General features: G+C 47.3%; 1 protein-coding gene across 1 annotated transcript in view; it reads right to left on the bottom strand.

Moving 5' to 3' along the window:
* The window catches only part of LOC147708723 (uncharacterized), a 227,154-nt gene extending 208,387 nt beyond the window's left edge, over positions 1-18,767 (bottom strand). Inside the window, exons 1-5 of the mRNA XM_086925769.1 lie at positions 18,644-18,767; positions 17,132-17,230; positions 16,552-16,682; positions 1,938-2,084; positions 167-253 (exon numbers count right to left, since the gene is read on the bottom strand). Coding sequence (XP_086781895.1) covers positions 167-253; positions 1,938-2,084; positions 16,552-16,682; positions 17,132-17,230; positions 18,644-18,767 — 588 coding nt within the window. The remainder of the gene's footprint in view (positions 1-166; positions 254-1,937; positions 2,085-16,551; positions 16,683-17,131; positions 17,231-18,643) is intronic.
* Between the last annotated feature and the right edge of the window lie 2,594 nt (positions 18,768-21,361).

The following is a 21,361-nucleotide window of genomic DNA, read 5'->3' as shown; positions in this document are numbered from 1 at the left end:
TTTTTTTAGTGCTCTCTCATGAGAGGTGTCAGTGAATGGGCAGGAGTGGAATCCACATCTCTACTATCTAATCAGGATTTGTGTCCATCACACCAGCTGATCATCTTTATTGTTCAGAAGATACAGTGATTTCATGATCGAAGAGTCTACTCAAAAAATCCCCTACCATATTGTGCAGTGCTGCAAACCCTTCCGGTAAAGAAGCCTCCTTGCAAGCTTTTGTGACACCAGCCCTAAGGAAATGTTCGAGAGGCTGAATGGAAAAGAACATGAAATTAGTAAGGGAGGAGCCTTTAGAAAGAGATCACTCATCCATATGGCTTTCAATTTCATTTATCACATTCATTTCCAACTATATTAAATGATTACTGCACATAAACAACAGATCTTGACCAACTAAGCAACGAAATCACAGCCATCTGACACCACTTGGGACATGGCCCTTCCCAGTGATGAAGAGGCATCACTTTAAAAATTAGAGGAAAGGATCAAGCTCCATTTTTAGGAAAGGAGTTCAAGGCAGTCAAGGGGATTGAAGTAATCAAGATCCTTGTGGCGGCCAGGCGATCCACACTCTCAAGGTGGTCAGTGGTTGACTGGGGAGAGGTGATCAGTATCACCACAAAGGAAGAAGTGATCAGACGCTTTACAGGGTGAGAATCCTCAAGAGGTAGGAGAGTTTGATCTTCTGTGGCAAGTGAAGTTCAGGATCCCTAGAGATTTGATGCAAATACCCAAAAGGGAGAGGAGAGGTGATCAGAATTCTCAGAGGGGAGAGTTGATAAGAATCTTAAGATAGAAGTTGTTGATGAGGCTACTCTTGGGGGGAGGGTGAAATTGGATGTTACAAAGTGTATATGGTAAGTTCCCAAGCTTTTAGATGTTTTCTATAGGACATTTATGAGGCACATGTGAACTATAGCTATTAAGAAAACATACAAGGACAGATTTAAAAAAATGTGAAAACCTTTTCCAAAGTATATAAACCAACTCATGAAAAATAAGGTAGGTGTTGGTCCAACGATGGAGGTTAAAGGGAAGAAGTGATCCGGATCCCTAGAAGGGGCCAATGATTACAATTCTTATGGGTGGTATCAAGTACAATTGTAACAATAAAACCTGTTGGTTATTGTTTCTGTCTGAATATGGGGGTTATAGAAAAAGTAAAAATAAGTTATACATTAAAAAGTTGTGAACAAGTTTGTTTTAACTCCTAGTGAGGCTGGAAGGCTAATAAAGTGAAGGAAGAAAAAATGACATGGTCTTGATTCAAAGTTTTACTTTTTTGACACAATGAATCTCCAAAAGCAATACTTTCTTCTATGTAGTGGTGCACTGGCCACACAAAAAGGCAGTTTCTCCCAAGAAAATTGAAAATGAAAGGGTTTTAAAAAATAATGCACCAGTGTAAATAATTTCTGTAATTCCTTAGATTCCATCTGCATTACTGTGACCCTCATTATGAGTGACCTATCATAATCTGCTATTTCACTGTGAGTCCAGGAATGGCAAATAACAAGGACTCAAATTTTGGGAGCAATAACATATGGGCGTCACATTTCATTTACTGTACTTGTTTTTCCCTGGGCTTTTGAGGAAACACAGCAGAGCTGCCATATTCCTCCAAACCTCATGATTCCAAAGAGACCTGTACAATCAGAATTATTGTGTCACTTGTAATGAAGGCCCAACTATGATATCCCTGGTGAAAAAAAGAGAAGACCCAGATAATGACCACTCAGATCTGGGCTCTAGGTCAGATGTGTTGAAAGCTACAGAAAAATCCAGCAGAGATCTGAAAGACAAGCAGAGAATACCCCCAAACACAACATTTTCTCACTAGACACCCCCTTATGATTCTCTTCGATACACCATGGACATAATTCATTCAAGCATACAGTAGATATTTCTGAGGGGTACATTTGCCCCAGACATACCTTTATCAGGCCAAAGGTGTTCTCTTTCGGCAGGCTTGCCTGGAGGTATAATATCTCTCGGAACACCCCTGGTAGTTCCAAAGCCAGCTGGTTTGGGGGAAGCAGAGTCGCCATTGGGCCAAGTGTCAGTAACACCTGTTCACGGATCTACAGGAAGTAACACAGAAGAGAGTACATGCCTCTGACCTCTGTATATGTGAAGCAAGGGGACACTGATTGTTTTTGTATGGCAAAATACTTGTGGTGGAGATGCATGTTTATGCATTGTCATAAAAAAAAGTCATGGCATGGGTTAACTTGTACTCATGTGCCTGCATTCAGGAAGTTCTTACCATAGTCAGAATGTAACAGTTATTTCCTAATTGAAGAAGTCACAGTTTCTTGTTTTATTTATCCCATGTTACAATCACTTTGCAGAGGAAGCCAGGTTGCCCCATACTTACAAGACCCACGCAATTTGATTTGCTCCCATGTCCGGATTTAGGCCCACATCCATCAAAGGAAAACCCGGTTGCAAACGGGCAGATCTCAGAATCTGCCCCTTTGCGCCCGTTATTTTTGCATTTGGTATGCATCATCCCAAATGCAAAAATAGGAAAATGCAATTGCACTTAAGGAATCGCAAATTGCGATGCCTTGAATGCAATGCAAGATGCCTTTTAATGGGGCTTTGGGGGGGGGGGGGGGGGGGGCGTCCGACCAGCGGGAGGCCTGCCCCCTCGGGGGTTTTTGGGCCGGGGGGGGTAGCCAGAGCCCATTGGGCTGGTTGGGCTCCATTGGGCTGGTGTTGGGCTTGTTGGGCTTGGGGTTGGGCTAGGTTTGGGCTTGGCAGCTAGAGCTCATTGGGCTGGTTGGGCTCCATTGGGCTGGCATTTGGCTTGTTGGGCTTGGGTTATTTTAGTTTCGGCTTGGGGGTTTTATAACCAGCCATCTTGTGTCATTAGTAAATTTCAATGGGGTACACCCTAAGAAATCTCTGACCCGGGTCAGTATAGGTAGTTACAATAGAAGTGGTCAGAGTCTATCGATTGATGAGAACAATAAATGTTCATCAGACAATTAATCATATATGAAACAAAACAATGTCATATCACAAAGTGTGCTTATGCTATTTATTTCTGAATTCAGCACAATGTAGAACAAGTACCTGGTTCGCTTCCAGAGGTACCTAAACACAAGAGATATCTTTACATGCAGACACAGGGACTACAATATTCAATTACGTCATTGAATCATATGTACACCAATAGGTATTATTCTCATATTGAGTACACCGCTTATGAGCTTCATATAGAAAGAACAAACATATTACACCAATTATTTATATGAATGTCCCGCTCAAAGTGATAGAAATAGGGAAACAGTTAGGTGGGATAGGTGTGATAGGAAACATGTGAGGACTGGGTAAAGGTGGTTGTGACTAAAAACAATCACAGTGGGATAAAATAAACCCTTTACAGTCTATGAAACGATCTGAAGTTCCAATATACACATATACATAGGATTCGTGTTAATCCGTTGATTGATCCTATGATTGGCGATTGGTTGTGATATGGTCTACGTTTCGACCCCCAGGTTTAAAGGGTAGGTTTGATCCTCATAGTGGGGTCTTCATCAGGACAGGACAAAACGGGAGCGCTTTAGCAGAGGCCCTTACGTGGCCATCATGGGTTTCTTTCTTTCGGAATGATTACTCCACCTTCGTTGGGATAAAAGCCTTCCATCCAAAAGGTTGTTTCTTATTTCCAAAGTTCACGGTTAAAACACCGATTGTGTGCTCATGATTCTCGCACCACACGCGATTCGTTAAGTTCGGACAGCAGTGGCTGTCTGTCAAGTGCTTCTCGCTCGTTTGCCGGCCGTGTCTGAGAAAATTGATCAGACACAGCCGGCAAACGAGCGAGAAGCACTTGACAGACAGCCACTGCTGTCCGAACTTAACGAATCGCGTGTGGTGCGAGAATCATGAGCACACAATCGGTGTTTTAACCGTGAACTTTGGAAATAAGAAACAACCTTTTGGATGGAAGGCTTTTATCCCAACGAAGGTGGAGTAATCATTCCGAAAGAAAGAACCCCATGATGGCCACGTAAGGGCCTCTGCTAAAGTGCTCCCGTTTTGTCCTGTCCTGATGAAGACCCCACTATGAGGATCAAACCTACCCTTTAAACCTGGGGGTCGAAACGTAGACCATATCACAACCAATCGCCAATCATAGGATCAATCAACGGATTAACACGAATCCTATGTATATGTGTATATTGGAACTTCAGATCGTTTCATAGACTGTAAAGGGTTTATTTTATCCCACTGTGATTGTTTTTAGTCACAACCACCTTTACCCAGTCCTCACATGTTTCCTATCACACCTATCCCACCTAACTGTTTCCCTATTTCTATCACTTTGAGCGCGACATTCATATAAATAATTGGTGTAATATGTTTGTTCTTTCTATATGAAGCTCATAAGCGGTGTACTCAATATGAGAATAATACCTATTGGTGTACATATGATTCAATGACGTAATTGAATATTGTAGTCCCTGTGTCTGCATGTAAAGATATCTCTTGTGTTTAGGTACCTCTGGAAGCGAACCAGGTACTTGTTCTACATTGTGCTGAATTCAGAAATAAATAGCATAAGCACACTTTGTGATATGACATTGTTTTGTTTCATATATGATTAATTGTCTGATGAACATTTATTGTTCTCATCAACCGATAGACTCTGACCACTTCTATTGTAACTATCTTGTGTCATTAGCCACCATTTTGGTGTTTATGACACAACAGCGACCCTTGACCCTTCCAGGTAGGTCGCTCACCCTCCGCACAGCACCGCCTGTGCCTCCCTGCCCAGCAGCCGCTGCTGAGGAGGTTTTAGGCCCTCCTCCACCCACAGGCTACCACCTGCGCCTCATCCCTGGTAGCCAGTGGTAGGCTGTAGGTTTGCTCATCCTCCATTGTATTGCCTGTATCTTCTTTCATTGCTCCAGTTGTAGTGACTGCATTTTCATTGTTGTTTCTGTGACTGCTGTTGTCTGTCTCCCCTGCTGCCTGTACGTGGCTTTGCCCGTTCTCTCCCTCTGTTCCCCTCGCTGCCCCCGTGTCTCTCTCCCCGGTTTCACTTCTGCACCCCTCGCTGCCCCATGTCTCTCTGCCCGTTTTTGCCTTCTGTTGCTCAGCTGCCCCTGCATCCCCCTCCGCACAGCACCGCTTGTGCCTCCCTGCCCAGCTGCCGCTGCTGAAGAAGTTCGAGGCCCTCCTCCACCCGCAGGCTACCACTTGCGCCTGATCCCTGGTGACCAGTGGTAGGCCGAAGGTATGCTCATCCTCCATTGTATTGCCTGTATTTTCTTTCATTGCTCCCGTTGTAGTGACTGCATTTTCATTGTTGTCTGTGACTGCTGTTGTCTGTCTTCCCCGCTGCCTGTATGTGGTCTGTGCCCGTTCTCTCCCTCTGTTCCCCTCGCTGCCCCCGTGTCTCTCTCCCTGGTTTCCCTTCTGCTCCCCTCACTGCCCCCATGTCTCTCTGCCCGGTTTTTCCTTCTGGTCCCCTCGCGGCCCCCGTGTCTCTCTGCCAGTTTTTGCCTTCTGTTGCTTAGCTGCCCCTGCATTACTGTGACATTTCTGCCTTCTGTGCCACTTGTTTCCCCTCTTTTTCTGTGACCTTTTTGCCCTTCTTGTGACCTTTTGCCTTCTGTGCCACTCGTTTCCCCCTGTATTCTTGTGACCTTTTTGCCCTTTTTGTGACCCCTCTGCCCCCTGTGCCACTCTTTTCCCCCTCAATTGTTGTGCCCTTTTGCCTTCTGTTTCCTTTGTCACCCCTCACCGCCCCCGCTGCTGCATCCCCTGCGGCTCCGCCCCCCTGACTGCCTATTCGCTGCCCTGCCTCCCAGCTGCTTCACTCCCACCTCTCCATACATGCCACTGGCTTGCTGCACCTGTTCGTGCCTGGACCGCGCCCAGTCCCTGAACCCCTGGCCCCCGCACCCACCATGACGACCGCCACCACTACGACGCCAGCACTCTGCACGCTCTCAACCCCGGACAGACCCACAACTGCTTCAAGGCCGCCCCAAAACGCACACACGGTCCCTTCACCTGCCGGAACTGCAGCTACACCAGCCACAGTGCCGGCGAACCACCCGGCATGAAAGACCTCAACCACCTCCACCCTGACCTCCACCGACTACATCCTCCTCGGAGACCTGAACTTTCACCTTGAGAACAACAACACGTCCACAACCCTGATGGATAACCTCGCCAACCTCGGACTGAGACAACTCGTCACAACACCCACCCACTCCGCCGGCCAGACGCTCGACCCCATCTTCTCCTCAAGCCCGCATGTCTCCGTCAGCCACTCCTCTGGACTGACCACCTCTGCATCCACTTCACCTTCCAGAAACCCACCACACACCACCGCACCCAACAGATCCCCCGGCACCGCTGGAGCAAAATCACCGAAGGCCAACTACATGCAAACCTCGCTCTCAGCCCCCCCCACAGAACCCTCCAACACTGACGTCGCTGCCCACAACCTCAGACGCTGGATCGAGGACTGCACCAACACCCTCGCCCCGCTGAAGAAAACCCCCACAGAGAAACCAGCAAGAGGGCCAGCTGGTTCACCGCAGAACTCCTAGATTCCAAGCAAGCCTGTCGGAAACTAGAGAAGAAATGGCACAGTGAACAAACTCTGGACAGCCACGCAGCACACAAGTACGCCATCCGCAACCACCACCACCTCAGCAGGGCTGCCATAAAGACCTCCTTCAAAGACCACCTCGACAACAACGCACACGACAGCAAGGAGCTCTTCAACATCGTGAAGGAACTCTCCAACTCCAGCTCCAACACCAACTACATCCTGCCGTTGCAAGCCCTGTGCGACTCCCTCACCACCTTCTTCCACCGCAAGATAGCAGACATCCACGACAGCTTCAACACCCAGACATCCCCAACTGACAGCAACACAATAGACCCTCCGCACACCATCGACCACGTACCCTTGCTAGCCTGGGCCAGCGTGAGCGTTAATGACACCATCAAGACCATGAGCACAATCCACTCCGGCTCTCCGTCGGACCCATTCCCGCAACACGTCTTCAACAAAGCAGTCAACTCCATCGCACCCCACCTAAGCAATGTCATCAAGCTCTCCCTTGGGACCGCGACCTTCCCAGAGAGCTGGAAACATGCTGAGATCAACACCCTACTCAAAAAACCCAAGGCAGACCCAAGAGACCTCAAGAACATCCGACCCATCTCTCTGCTCCCCTTCCTGGCCAAGGTCATTGAGGAAATCGTTAACAGACAGCTAGCCCGATACCTCGAAGAGAACAGAATCCTGGACCCTTCCCAGTCAGGGTTCTGCAGCAACCACAGCACCGAGAACGCCCTCATCGCTTCCACCGACGACATCAGGACCCTGCTAGACAATGGGGAGACTGCAGCACTCATCCTCCTAGACCTCTCCGCCGCCTTCGACACCGTCTGCCACCGCACACTAAGCAAACGGCTCAATGCCGCAGGGATCCAAGACAAGGCTCTGGAATGGACCACCTCCTTCCTCTCCGGCAGAACCCAGAGCGTCCGCCTCCCCCAGTTCCGTTCCGAAGCCTCCGAGATCATCTGCGGCGTACCCCAAGGATCCTCCCTCAGCCCGACACTGTTCAACAGTTACATGGCCCCGCTTTCACACGTCGCCCGACAGCACAACCTCAACATAATCTCCTACGCCGACAACACTCAACTGGTTCTCTCCCTCACCAAAGACCCCTTCAACGCCAAAGCCAAACTCCATGAAGGAAGGAAGGACGTCGCCGACTGGATGAAGATCAGCCGTCTGAAGCTGAACTCGGACAAGATGGAGGTCCTCATCCTCGGCTCTAACCCGTCAGCCTGGAACGACTCCTGGTGGCCAACGCCACTGGGGGCAGCCCGACCCCCACCGACCACGCACGCAACCTGGGAATCATTCTCGACTCAACACTTTCAATGACCAAGCAAGTCAACGATGTCTCCTCCTCCTACTTCAACACCCTCCGCATGCTCCGCAAGATCTACTAATGGATCCCGACAGATACAAGAAAGACAGTCACCCAGGCCCTCGTCAGCAGCAGACTCGACTACGGAAACGCTTTCTATGCGGGAGCCCCAACCAAGCTCATCAATCGACTACAACGCATCCAAAACGCCTCGGCACGACTGATCCTCGATGTACCATGACACGGCCACATCACCACATACCCCCACCTGATAAACCTGCACTGGATCCCCGTCAACAAGAGGATATCCTTCAAGCGCCTCATCCACGCACACAAGGCCCTCCACAAGACTGGCCCAGCCTACCTCAACAGATGGCTCTCCTTCTACACCCCCAACCGCCAGCTACTCTCAGCCGACTTCTCACTCGCCACTGTCCCGCGCATCTGAAGAACCACCATCGGCGGGAGATCCTTCTCCCACCTCGCCGCCAAGACATGAAACACCATCCCACTGAGACTACGACAGACCCAAGACCTGCTGACCTTCAGGAGGACTCTAAAGACCTGGCTGTTCAATCAGTAGCGACCCCCAGCACCTTTCAGACCCTCGCGGGTATGTAGTGCATGTAACAAATGACTGATTGAACAGCCGGTCACGGAGGACACTGGGCAGTTTAGCTTTGTTGACTTTAGCTTTGTTTAGCTTTGTGGTGGGTGTGGTGGGTGTGGTGGCGTTCTGTTGTGCGTTTCTCGTGATAGTGGCAGCGGGAGCCGTTGGTCACCAGCTGTGAGGGACGGTGAATGGTGTTCAGCAAGGAGATCTGAGGAGCGTCTCTGCACGGGGCCCATTGACAGAGAGGGATAGTGCGCTTGGAGGATCTGCGTGTCCGAGAGACCATCCAACTCTTAGAGGATGCGGACCGCACTGACATGCTGCGGCCCGACGTGATGGTGAGACCCTCTAGGAGCGCAGGGAGTGGCAATCGCCTGTCAAACGCCTGCGGGGTGGGAAGTGGGGCGCTGTTGCGTAGCCTACCTTGGTGTTTAGGGAGGGGGAGACACGGCCCAGGAAGGGGCAGGGGACGTGGCGGTGAAGTGGGCGAGGGGGGGTGGCGCCCACAAGAGGAAACGTGGCAATAAGAGAGGTGCTGTGGTCCCAGAACAGGGGTGGAGCGGGGGGGACGCGCCCACCATGGTGAACAGCGGGGGGTCTTCCCCCTTGCTTATTGACAGCACGGAGGAGGGGGAAGGGGCAGGGGAGGGGGTATGAGGGGACATGATGAGAGAGGCGGCTCCCCAAGAATGGCTATGCCTATGGCTTTTTTCGTGGCACATGGGCAAAGAGACGGTGACGCACTACCTGGATGACTTTTCCTGGTGGGACTGCCTGGTTCGGTGGACTGCCAGCAGCAGCTGGACAGTTTTACAGAGCTCATGGGCTACCTGGGTGTGCCCCTGGCACCAGAGAAGGCTCAAGGTCCAAGCACGGGGCTGTCATTTCTGGGTATAGAACTAGACTCTGTAGCCATGGAGACCCGTTTGCTGGGAGATAAGAAGGTGCATATGCTGTTGTTGATTGACACCATGTTGGCCAAGCAGAAGGTAACGGTACGGGAAGTGCAGGTTCTCTTAGGGCACTTGAACTTTGCTTGCCGGGTGGTGCGAGCGGGGCAAACCTTTTGCAGATGTCTAGGCATGTCCCTGTCCACTTTGACACTACCGCACCATCATCTGCGCCTGTCGGTGGGTACCAAGGAAGACCTGCGCATGTGGCGTGCGTTCTTGGAATGATTTAATGGTATTCCCTTGGCCCCCCCAGAGGAGTGGGAATCGGACGCGACCATCTCCTTGGATGCGGTGGAGTGGGTGGTTTTGGACTGTATTGGCAGGGGAAGTGGTGCGCTGAGGTTTGGCCCCCACAGTGGCAGAACGGGGGAAGGAGCATTGCATTTTTGGAACAGTCTCCCCTGATGGTGGCGGTGACGGTGTTGGCAGGGGAGCTGGCACACAAAAAGGTGATTTTTAAGGTGGATAACATGTCAGTGGTACATGTCGTGAATAATCAGTCGGCCAGGGACCCACAGGTGCTCAAGTTGTTTAGGGTATTTGTGCTGCAATGTTTGGAATAGGACATTTTGTTTCAAGCCCGGCATGTGCCGGGGGTGGACAATGGCATAGCGGATGCTTTGTCTTGTTCACAGTGGCAGAGGTTCCATGGGCTAGCCACGGAGGCGGACGAATGCAAGATGCCGGTGCCGACAGGGATGTTATCAGTAGGAGAGAAAGAGTTGCTCAACCGGTAAAAGGGTCAGTGGCCGTTTCAGCGTGGAGGGCGTACGAGCAGGCTTGGCGGGACTTTTTGGACAGTGGGGCGACGCGGCTAGACAGTCATGGGGTGAGTGGTGAGCAGGTGGTGCACTTCATTTTGGCAATGATGGACAAAGGAATGTCCAAGGTGACGATCGCTGGCAAGCAGTCGGCCATAGCATTCATGGGAAAATTGTGGTAAGGCTATGCACCGTCGGCGGGTGAACTGGGTGCATGTTTATTGGAAGGATTGGCGCGGGAATGAGGCGCCAATGCCTCACAGCGACGCCCGTTACGGCGGGGATTCTTGTCGGCTTGATAAGGCTCATTCCGGAGATTTGCCGCAAAAGAGAGGAAGCTATTCTGTTTCCCACGCTAATGTTGTGGATGTATTTTGGGGCTTTTCGGGTGTCAAAGCCCCTGGGGACAAGAGGGAAACAGGGGGTATGGTGGGGGGAGGTGGAGTTGCGGACCATGGAGGTGGCGGTTTAATTGCGGCGCTCGAAGACTGATCAACGGGGAGTGGGGAAGTGGGTTGTCATGGGACGTGTGGCGGATCGGGCGGTGTGCCCCGCGGTGCGGGGTGAGATGCTGGCGTCCAGGGCGAGTGATGAGGCGGGTGAGGTTTTTGAACGGGCCGAGGGTAGCTGGGTGTCAATGTCAATGTCAATGTCAGAGTTTCTTATATAGCGCAGCTTATCACCGTAAGGTCTCAAGGCGCTTGCAGCACAAGGAACCGGAAAGAAGATGACAAACAGAAGAAAAAAGAGATTAAACAGCACAGGGGGTCCTAGGTTTTCAGTTTCAGTGCTTTACGGAATTTCTGGTGCTCCACGATGGAAAGTAGGTGAGTAGGCAGTTTGTTCCAGAGTGTGGGGGCAAGGTAGGAGAACGAGCGTTGGCCGTACCTGGAAGAGCGCACACGGGGTTGTGTCAGCAGAAAATTATTGCCAGACCTTAAAGGTTTTTTCGGAACATACCAAGTACGTTTTTTTTTAAGGTAGCGAGGCCCTTTACTGTATAGTGCGTTGTGGGCCAAGCTCAAGATCTTAAATTTGCTTCTTTGCTGGACGGGAAGCCAGTGCAATTTTTCCAGGCACGGCGAAAAAGCTGTCCTAGGTGGCATGTCCAACACTAGTCTGGCGGCAGTATTCTGCAGAATCTGCAGCTTTGCCAGTAAATCCCCATTCAGGCCATGGTACAGGGCATTACCATAGTCAAGACGACTAATGATAAGGCCCTGCACCAAAGGTTTTCTTGCCTCAATGGGGAGCCACCTAAAGATTTTCCTGAGGCGATGCATTATTCCATAGCAGGTGCCCGTCATCTTGGCTACATGATTTTTCATAGACAGAGTGCTGTCAATAATTATTCCCAGGTTGCGGACAGCCGTCTTGGGGGCGGGACATATCCCCAATTCGGCGGGCCACCATTCCCGGGTCCAGCACTTCTCAGCCTTGCCAAACAGGAGGATTTCTGTCTTATCAACGTTTAGTTGGAGCTTGTTATCTCGCATCCAGCTGCTGATCTCACCCATGCAGTTTTTAAAGCGAGTGCAGGTGTCTATAGAATCTGCACCACACGTGATCAGCAGCTGGGTGTCATCAGCATATGACATAGTTTTAAAGCCAAATGATTTAATGATTTTAGCCAGAGGAGTCAGGTATAGGTTGAAGAGCAGCGGGCTCAAAATCGACCCTTGGGGCACCCCCACAGTCACAGAGCGACTGCCGGAGACCAGGGAATCGACTCGAACGGTGGTGAGACGATCGGTAAGGTAGTCCTCAATCCACCCCAAGGCCCCCCCTCTGACACCTATCTCCCACAGCCGATGTTTCAAAATGCCCAAAATGCTGTGGGAAATGGTGTCAAAGGCCGCGGAGAGATCCCGGAGGATGAGGATGGCCGAATCGCCCCCATCCACCGCAAGTCTGATGTTATCCACTATCTCAACGACAGCCATCTCAGTACTATGGGCGGCCCGAAAACCGGACTGAGAAGGGTCAAGAGCACCACACGCTTCTATATAGGCCGTCAGTCGGTTGTTAATAAGAAGCTCCAACACTTTGCCAAAGAAAGGTAACAGCGATATTGGCCGATAACGGGATGGTAGAGTGGGATCATCCGAGGGTTTCTTCAAAATGGGCTTTACTTGGGCGTGCTTCCATTTAGTGGGGACGTGCGCTTGCTCAAGCGAAGCATTGAATATGGCTGTAAGGGGTTCTGCAAGCAGGGGCATTATTTTTGTACCACGGCGGGGAGGGAATGGGTCCATAGGCGATCCTGACTTTATTTTACTTAAACCTTTCAGGGTTTCATCAACGGTGATGGGGGCAAATTCAGTTAAATGGAAGGCTTGGCTGCAAGCAGGACGTTACCGGATTCCTATGTAACGGGAGTTGATTCGAGTCTGAAATAGGGAATGCAGAATATATTTTTTTGATTTTATTCTCGAAGAAATTCGCCATTGACTCAACCCATTCTATGGAAGGGCTAAACGAAGATTTCTCAACGCGGGGGGACAGACATTCCTTTAATATCTTATATAGCTCCTTACTAGAACTCGCTGCAGTGTTTATTCGCTGCGTCAGGTAATTCTTCTTCGCCATTTTTATATTTTTCATATAGCTAAGATGGAGCCGCTTGTACTTAGCTTTGTCCGTTTCCATTCTAGAAGTCCGCCAGTGTCGTTCAGCAGCTCTACTAGCCAGTTTTTCGTTTTTTAAACTGGCCGTAAACCATGGAGATGCTGTCGATTTTACTTTAACGGTAGTTTCCGGAATGGCTTGGTCTAAGGCTTGTAGAATAGAGGACTCCAACTTAGTTACCATTTGCTCTAAAGAAGAAAAAGGGCAATCTTCAGGTTTAAAATAGGCTTGGAATACTTGCGGTGTAAGTTTATGCCATGGACGAATCCGTACTCTGACATTGTTCACGGGGGGAATTAAAATATTATATGAAAAGCTAAACTTTAAGAGATAATGGTCCGTCCAGATCATGGGGAGGGGATCTTCCATATGAATTTTAGGACTACTAGTAAAGATTAGGTCAAGAGAGTGGCCTGCACGATGAGTGGGGCCCCTGACTCTTTGTGTGAGACCCAAGCTTTCCATTGTGCCAATGTCAGCGGCGCAACTGCTTTGGGTTCTGCAGCATGCCCTTCGCGCTATGGGTGAGAACACCAGACTGTTTGGGCACACTCCTTTCGTATAGGCGCAACAACAGACGCGGCAAAGAAGGGGTGGGGAGGGAGGATTTGATGCAACTGGGGTGCTGGAAATCGGACTGTTATAAGACATACATCAGGATGTGGGGTTTCAGGGAGGAGAAGGCTTGATTTGTTCTTGCTTGTCTCACATATGTGTCTTTTCAGGTGCGGAGGCGGAACCGACCATAGCAGGATTGTCCATCCTCATCTTAGGACACTCTTTCATGAAACAAGTGGAGCGATATGAATGGGACAAGACCAGGAATTTGAATCTAGCATTGGATCCTAGGCTTTTCGTTGTTACTGGCAAGGGAAGATGGGCATGAGGTGGCATGAGTTAATTCCAGCCCTGAGTAAAGTAGTTAAGGGGGGAGTTTGCCCGGATGTTCTGGTTATTCATTTAGGGGAAAAGGCTTGCTGAAACAAATGAAGCAGGATTTGCTGGAGATTCAGCTACAATGGTCTGGCTGTCATGTGATATGGTCTGAGTTTATACTGAAGAGATGTTGGAGAGAGGCTGAACGGGCGTGAAGAAAGATTTATGGGGTCATGAGAGTTTTTTGTGACAAAGAAGGGTTTGGAAGGAGGGAACATCCAGAGCTGCGCTATGCGGCAGTGTATTTCTTCAGGGAAGATGGGTTGCATATGTCCCGCTATGGCATGGAATTGTATATAGTGCAGTTGAAGAAGGCTTTGGACAGAGCGATAGGGGTGTGCAGATACCCGAAGCATCAGAGTCCTAGTGGGGGGGTTGGAAAGCCACCGGGGTCGACTTTCCGGGTGGCTTTTTTTCTGGTCAGTTGTGGTATAATGATGTATAGTTACAGTTATGAAAGAACATAAGAAGTTTACCTAGTTAGCTAGTTGTAGAAAGGATAGGAAATTGCAAGTTGTGTTTATAATTCTTGCAGGGGGGAACACGTTTATGGGAGGGGGTGGGGGATAAAGTAGGAAGACAATATTTAGTTAGGTTTAGGTTTGTACGGCACAGGCCAAGGGAACTTGTATGTAAGGTGCACCTGTTTCCAATAAAGCTGCATTTTTCACACCATCAAGCTGGTCTGTGGTCTGTGCTGCCCCCCTTTTTGGCCCAATAGGGCTTTGGGGTGGTGTCCAACCAGCGGTAGGCCTGTCCCCCCGGGGGGTTTTGGGCCCGGGGCAGCCAGAGCCTTTTGGGCTGGTTGGGCTCCATTGACCTGGCGTTGGGCTTGTTGGGCTTGGGTTGGGCTAGTTTTGGGCTTTGGAGTTTTATAACCGGCCATCTTGTGTCACTAGCCTCCATTTTGGTGTTTGTGACACAACAGCCTGTCAGGGAGGACACTGGGCAGTTTAGCTTTGTCCCGCCCTCCCTCCCTAGGGAACGAGCTTCCAGCTGGTTTTTGCGGGGTTTGTTGTTGGATAGCTCATTACTTTTTCAGCTAGGTAGTTTTCTTGGGAGCAGGTGCAACGGGGGGAATTTTGTATTGGGGTTGTCGCTGGAACAGGTGCTGGTGTGGTGCGCTATGTTTCTTTGGGGCGTTTTTCCTAGGTCAGTTGTGGTATAATGATGTACAGTTACAGTTATGAAAGAACATAAGAAGTTTACCTAGTTAGGTAGTTGTAGAAAGGTTAATAAATTGCAAGTTATGTTTATAATTGTTGCAGGGGGGAACATGTTTAGGGGAGTGGGTGGGGGGTAAAGTAGGAAGTGAGGTTTAGTTTTGTACGGCACAGGCCAAGGGAACTTGTATGTAAGGTGCACCTGTTTCCAATAAAGCGGCCTTTTTCACACCAACAAGCTAGTCTGTGGTCTGTGCTGCCCCCCTTTTTGGCCCAAAATAGCGATTTAGCTATTTGGGTCCGCTAGTTACAGAGAAATTATACCAGATGGTAAATAGCGAAAACTTTGAAAAATGCACTAAAGTGCATTTTTCAAAGTTGTAGGTTACACACACACATGTCCTTGGGGCATGTGTGTGCGCAACATGTGTGCACAGATCAACTTCAGGGGTGCAACAGCGTGTCCTTTTGAAACCCTTGCACCCTTGTAATTGCATGCACAATTTCCCATTCATTCCCATGGGCCTGTAGGCCCATAGGAATGAATGGGAAACCATTCCTTAATTGCGACTCGCAATTTGCGAGTAGTAATTGAGGAATGTTTAGGAATCGCTATTTTTATAGCAATTCCTACATGCCTAGGCTTTTGCGATTCCTTAATTGCGATTCCTTAATAATCGCAATTAAGGAATCGCAAAAGCCTACCTTGATGCATGTGCCAGTTAAAGTCTTACTTTCTGGTATGGTTAAATAGTATTTTGACAACTTCTACACAAGAAAGACAGCATGGCATATGCCTATGAGTAAATTCAGATGTGCTGGGTAGAATGGATTAACCTAAATCATTTGTACTTTTGGTTGCATTCTAATCCATCACTCTTTTGCTCAGTTTGCCACCACAGATAATGATCAACAGTTTGCAAATCATTCTCGGTCCTTCTACAATAGGAACATTTCATTTGTTCAATGTTTGCACTGAATGTCAGTATATGAAAATTCAGACCAATGTATGACTGACTGGGCCCCATTAGTGCTGCTCTGAATATGGCCTATGGCACAATGGACTAGGGCGTCCCCATTTTTATGCAGCCATCATGATAAGCACTTAGGCCGTCTCACTTAGAAAAAAAGTGATGAATGGAGTGCTAGGTTTAATCTAACCCATTGGTAATTAATTGGGATTGAATTCAAGTCCAAAGTCTTTTGTTGACTTTGCTACTAAAGACAGAAAGTAACCAACAGCAAGGTATCAGTCTGAGCCATCTTCCAGTAGTAGCAGCCAAGACCTGTTTAGTGTTTCTCAGTGAAGCACCATAGATGCTCACTCAGTGACAGCTGCATGCTATTTATTGCTACTGTTCATGCAGAGAGAGGGGCATCATGATCCTCACAAGGCTCTGTCTTTTGTGAATCATGGCCCCTTCCTCAAATGATCCACAGTGATAAAAGGGATATTACATTTGGGACTTTTGCATATTTTTGTAAAGTATGTGGTACTGGTGTCTCAGTAGATAATAGTAGCATGCTTTGTCTCTCTCAAGAATCCATTCTGACTTGAAAACTTACCTTGCACTTTTCCTTGGTGTTCATGCATGGTATGTCAAGATAGACCTTGCAGATAACATAGCCCTTCAAATATTGTGGAACAAGCTTTGCGTCTGTGCTCTGGGCAAATGCCCAAGTTAAGGATTCAAAGGCTGCAGAGAAAATACAAATCAGTTCTGTCCAAAAGCCCACTTATGCTCTCTCTATATACACCCTTAACCCTACCAACTTTCCCCTTCCCCAGAATACATGCTTGTGGTTCATAAAAATCAAGGGGAGGGTGGGCAGTTTTTAATGACTTTTAACACACTCTAATACCTCAGCTGTTGCTCAAAATAATACAGAGCATATCAATTTTACATACAATGTACAGAATCTGTTCATTTTATGAAGAAAAGCGAAATAATTTCTCAGAGATAAATTCAACACTCAGAAGATTTTGGAAAAATTCTCAGACAAACTCTGCAGCTGTTGATTAAAATGAAACATACAATTATATAAAATTATCCCTGGCTTTTTCTGAAAAATTGCAAGTATTCTTGTAGTGGGTACTCACTCCATCCAGTTTCTGAGAAGCTTCCTAATACTAGTTTATACTTACCACGGCAGAAATACCAACAGTGAGTGAAAGTTCTTGCTTTCTTCATGATGGGTAGAAAGCGTTCAAGGATTAAACCCTCAGAATACTTCATTGTGGACACTGTGAGGTGACAACAAAAAACACAGCTCAGACTGGTTGCATAGAGGAGGTAAAAGCCGGTGGTGCCCGGGTGTACACAGGTGACACAGCGGAGATGGGAGTCCAGTAGTGCCCTTCAAACTGAAACATACCACAAATAGACCTTAGGACTGGGATGTACTTTGAACTGAATGGTTTGCGTTGCTCCCTGGGCGGAAGGAAGTCTCAAATTGCACTCTTTTACATTTCAATAAATTATTCACTCTTTTAAATTATTTTCCAAATCAATTTTATTATTTGCTGCTTTTTATTCCATTGTGTCATATTACTTTCTTCAGTAATACAAAGATGTGTTCTTTTTATACTTTAATGCCTTATCATGCCCAAAGGAGTGCAATTGGTGACCCCCTCCCGCCCAGGGAGCAACGGAAACCATTCATTGAAATCATCCTCATACTCAGGAGGATTTACCAATTTACACCAACGACCATAACACCAATTGAAATAGCATAAGTACATGGGAGTGATATGGTCCTTCCCCATTTGGATCCAATATATGTACTTTGAACTTACATGGGTGGGACAATATAAAGGGAGAGCCTTGGGGTGTACATTGAAGTGAGATGGGTGGCCCAACAGAGAGACGGTGCAGCCTTTGGGCTTCCTTTGATCTGACACAGGCGGCACACAAAGATTTAGAAGAGTATTTGCTTAGGTCCTTTCTGGAGACTGGCTGTGTTTCCTTGTAGGAGATTCTGGGAAAAAGACAGCCAATTCCCTGAGAGTCAAAGTCTAAAAGGAGTATCTTTTTATTCTGTGATCTCACAGTAGTATCTGGCTACTAGTATTTCAAGTACAAGAGGCCATACTTGTTAGAAGGGTTGCTCATGAATTCCCTATGCCCTGAACCTGGGAGCATCAATTTCCCCAAAACTAGAGTCAGAAAGTAAAACTGAAGTGGAAGGGGGAGGGCGTAACGAGTAACAATGATATCACAGAGAGAGTACCAAATATGCGGAGTAAAATTCTGCCAGAAATTGTATGGATCAGTAACTTAATCTAAAATGTTTAAGTGAGACAAGTAAAGAAAAGTACTAAGTGGAAAAGCTGAAGCTGAGAACCAGATTGGATTATACATTTCCGAGAAGCAGGCAGTAAGCAGGCTGACGGCCCAACAGTCTTTATCTGCTGTTAAACCCTATGGTTCTAAGCGTAACTGCCAGAATTACTGATGTTGAAATTTCACAGTGCTGTACTCTCCTAACCGGAGACCCATGTCTGTAGCTATCACTACCCCATTGTGCTTTGAATATTGTCTATCTTGGATTGTGTGATCATTGTACCAATAGTGTCCAACAGAACTTAATCCATTTCCCACTTCACTTAGCATGGTCTTCCCTGATGCAAGGATCTCTCAAATGCCAGGCAACTTACCGTGACCGTGAATGACTTGTTTGAGGCACAACGCAACATATGGATGTGGGATGGTCTCCATGTCAAAAAGATCCAGGATGTTCCTAAGTACCACGCTGGGAAGCCAGCGAGCAAGCTCCACCATCACTCTGCATCCAACTTTCTCCACGTCTGTGAACTCAGACAGCTGTTCAAGATTATGGGAGATCAGTTAGCAATGAAGACCGACTACTTTTAAGAAAAAAACAATCCCTAGTATCAAACCGGCAGACCATAATCTTTAATTCTGTAGAATGTAATATCTAAACTTGAGGCTGGGAACATAGCTGTTGTCAAATACTAAGAGGGAGAATTTCAAACATTTTGCGCCACAAAAGAGGTGCTAACCAGCGTGAATACTTTTTTTTGCTATTTTCTTTCCAGCGCAAAACTTGATTTGTGCTGGAAACCACCCTATAAGTAGCGCAAATCAGCGCAAAGCTCCGCTTTGCATTACTGTGCACTGAGGGGGCATTACATGAGTGGTACATGGGTGTTCCCATGCAACCACCCAAGCCTTTTGGGGCAAAACCATATTTACATAGATTTGTAGACATGGTTTTGCACCAAAAGTTAACACCCCTTCAAAGGAGGCGCTAACAGGAGAAATGCTCTCATTTCTCTACGCTTTTCCAACTTTCCATGCATGCTGCACATCTGCAAAGTGGGAAAAGCTTTGCATCATGCCTAGCATAGTATTTTGTACAGGAAGGGTACCCTTTCTGTACAAAACGTATGCTACACTCATGCACGCACCCTAGCGCTGCAGCGCTAAGGTGTGTGCATGGTGCGCAGCTGCTGAAATTAGCGCCGGCACAAGGGAAAGGGGGGAGAGAGCCCCTCTCCTGCTCCCTCTCTGTCATGCAACGTAGTGCAGCCTCGCTGCGGGCTGCTCTGCGTGACTTTTTAAAGAGATCCCCCTAACTGCAGTGCCAAAAATCCCTGAATATGATGTCTATGACTACAGTTGGGAGACCATCATCAGTAAACCTTGAATATAGTGACAGAAGGTAGAAGGCCTGAGTAGCCCAAGGCACAATGCATGTATGTGTGTGTTGCATGGAGTAACTGCACTGCAATACTGAAATGAGTGCAGTGTGTGTTTGAAGATAGATGGTCTATGCAGACCAAAGCACATAGCATTGGAGTAACACATTGCAGCGATGAGCAATTAGGATATTATTTAATAAGATGTTTCACAGGTGCACTCAAAGCATACCACAAAATTACTCAGATCAAGTGTTCACACATCACTTAGTAAGTGATATGTGCCCGAGTGCTGAGGAAGGAACATCATAAGATCTAGGAATATTATATAATCTACCTGAGAATCAAGACATTTGCCTTTTTTACTAATTCAGTGGGCTTATTCTTTATGAGGGAAAGAATCCTGTAAACAAGATTGAGATGGTCAGGAATGCTACTCCTCACTACACTCCTCACTACACTCCTCACTACACTCATCATCTCTCCTTGCTACACCTCGAAAAGGGGATGCTTGTCAAACAAGTGATCAATGAGCCCACTGCAGCGTCTGGGATGTGGAGGAGGGATAGTTGAGGGGGAAGGTATCTTGTCACCTGAAGGATTGCAGAAACGACTTGAGCAGTTGTTTCTGGGTTTTTTGTTTGTCTCTTTTTAAGAGTAGTAAGTTAGTTCACTTATCCTAGACAGTGAAGCTTATTATCTATAATGTCCTTGACGAGGGGAACCTCAAAGTGGCTGACACAGGTCTAGATGTAGGTGAGCCTGCAAAACGTCCACCTGACCATTTCTATGCATTGCAAACTTGTTGCACGAATTGACAGCCAGAACACAAGTATATAAAGGTATAACTATAGATTATTTCAGCTTTGTTAAACTCCACATACACGTACCTATGACATTTGTATCTTTACTGTACATGAATGTTGAATTAATAGTAAATCCGCACTTACCTATTTATACTTCCACAATATTTGCTTTTTTTATATTTTTGCTATGATATTCTAGTAGCAAATATTTCTGTAGTTAATATTTCATACAATCTTTTATGCAGCTAGCCTACTTTAGATATGTTTTATACCCTATCAATGCATTAATAAATGCTCTGACCAGTGTAACATGGATGTATGAATAATCAGCAGTAACATTCGACCTTAATTGAAACTAATGAGAACTGCTGCACATCCCTCGTCTAGGTATTCTAATCATGTCTAACTCATGGTGCTCCTGTGGTGAGCTAAATGCCCCGTATCTCTGAAAAGAAAGTGTAAAGTCAGAAAGTTCCTGAATTTAGATAATCGGGTAGAGACTATCACAATGTTTGCAAATGTGTTACTTAGAAGCATCTAATTACATTAAACGGTGGAGAACTAGTCGTGCCACCTTATATGATAAACATGTGTTATCAGTGTAGGGGGCAAACCATATTCTGAAACATCTGAAAATTGCACTTATCTCTTGCCCCTTGTGCTTCTAAGGGAATTGGAGCCTAGATCCCCACAGAGATGACAATTCGACCCTCAACACCTCCATACTCTCGCCACTGAAAAATAACCCTCAAGAGACATGAAAAAATGCCTAACTCGGCATGGAAAGTCAACTCGAATTACTATCTCCATCGAACTATATATCCACAATCGGCATAACTGATCGTTTAATTCACTTGGAGAGTCAACCCGCTACAGTATCAAAGGGTATGAACAACATCAGTAAGAT

The sequence above is a fragment of the Lissotriton vulgaris genome, chromosome 6 (assembly GCF_964263255.1).
Source record: "Lissotriton vulgaris chromosome 6, aLisVul1.2, whole genome shotgun sequence".
NCBI classification, from domain to species: Eukaryota; Metazoa; Chordata; class Amphibia; order Caudata; family Salamandridae; genus Lissotriton; species Lissotriton vulgaris.
The sequence above is the reverse complement of the archived record's forward strand: the minus strand, read 5'-3'. Positions and strand labels throughout refer to the sequence as shown.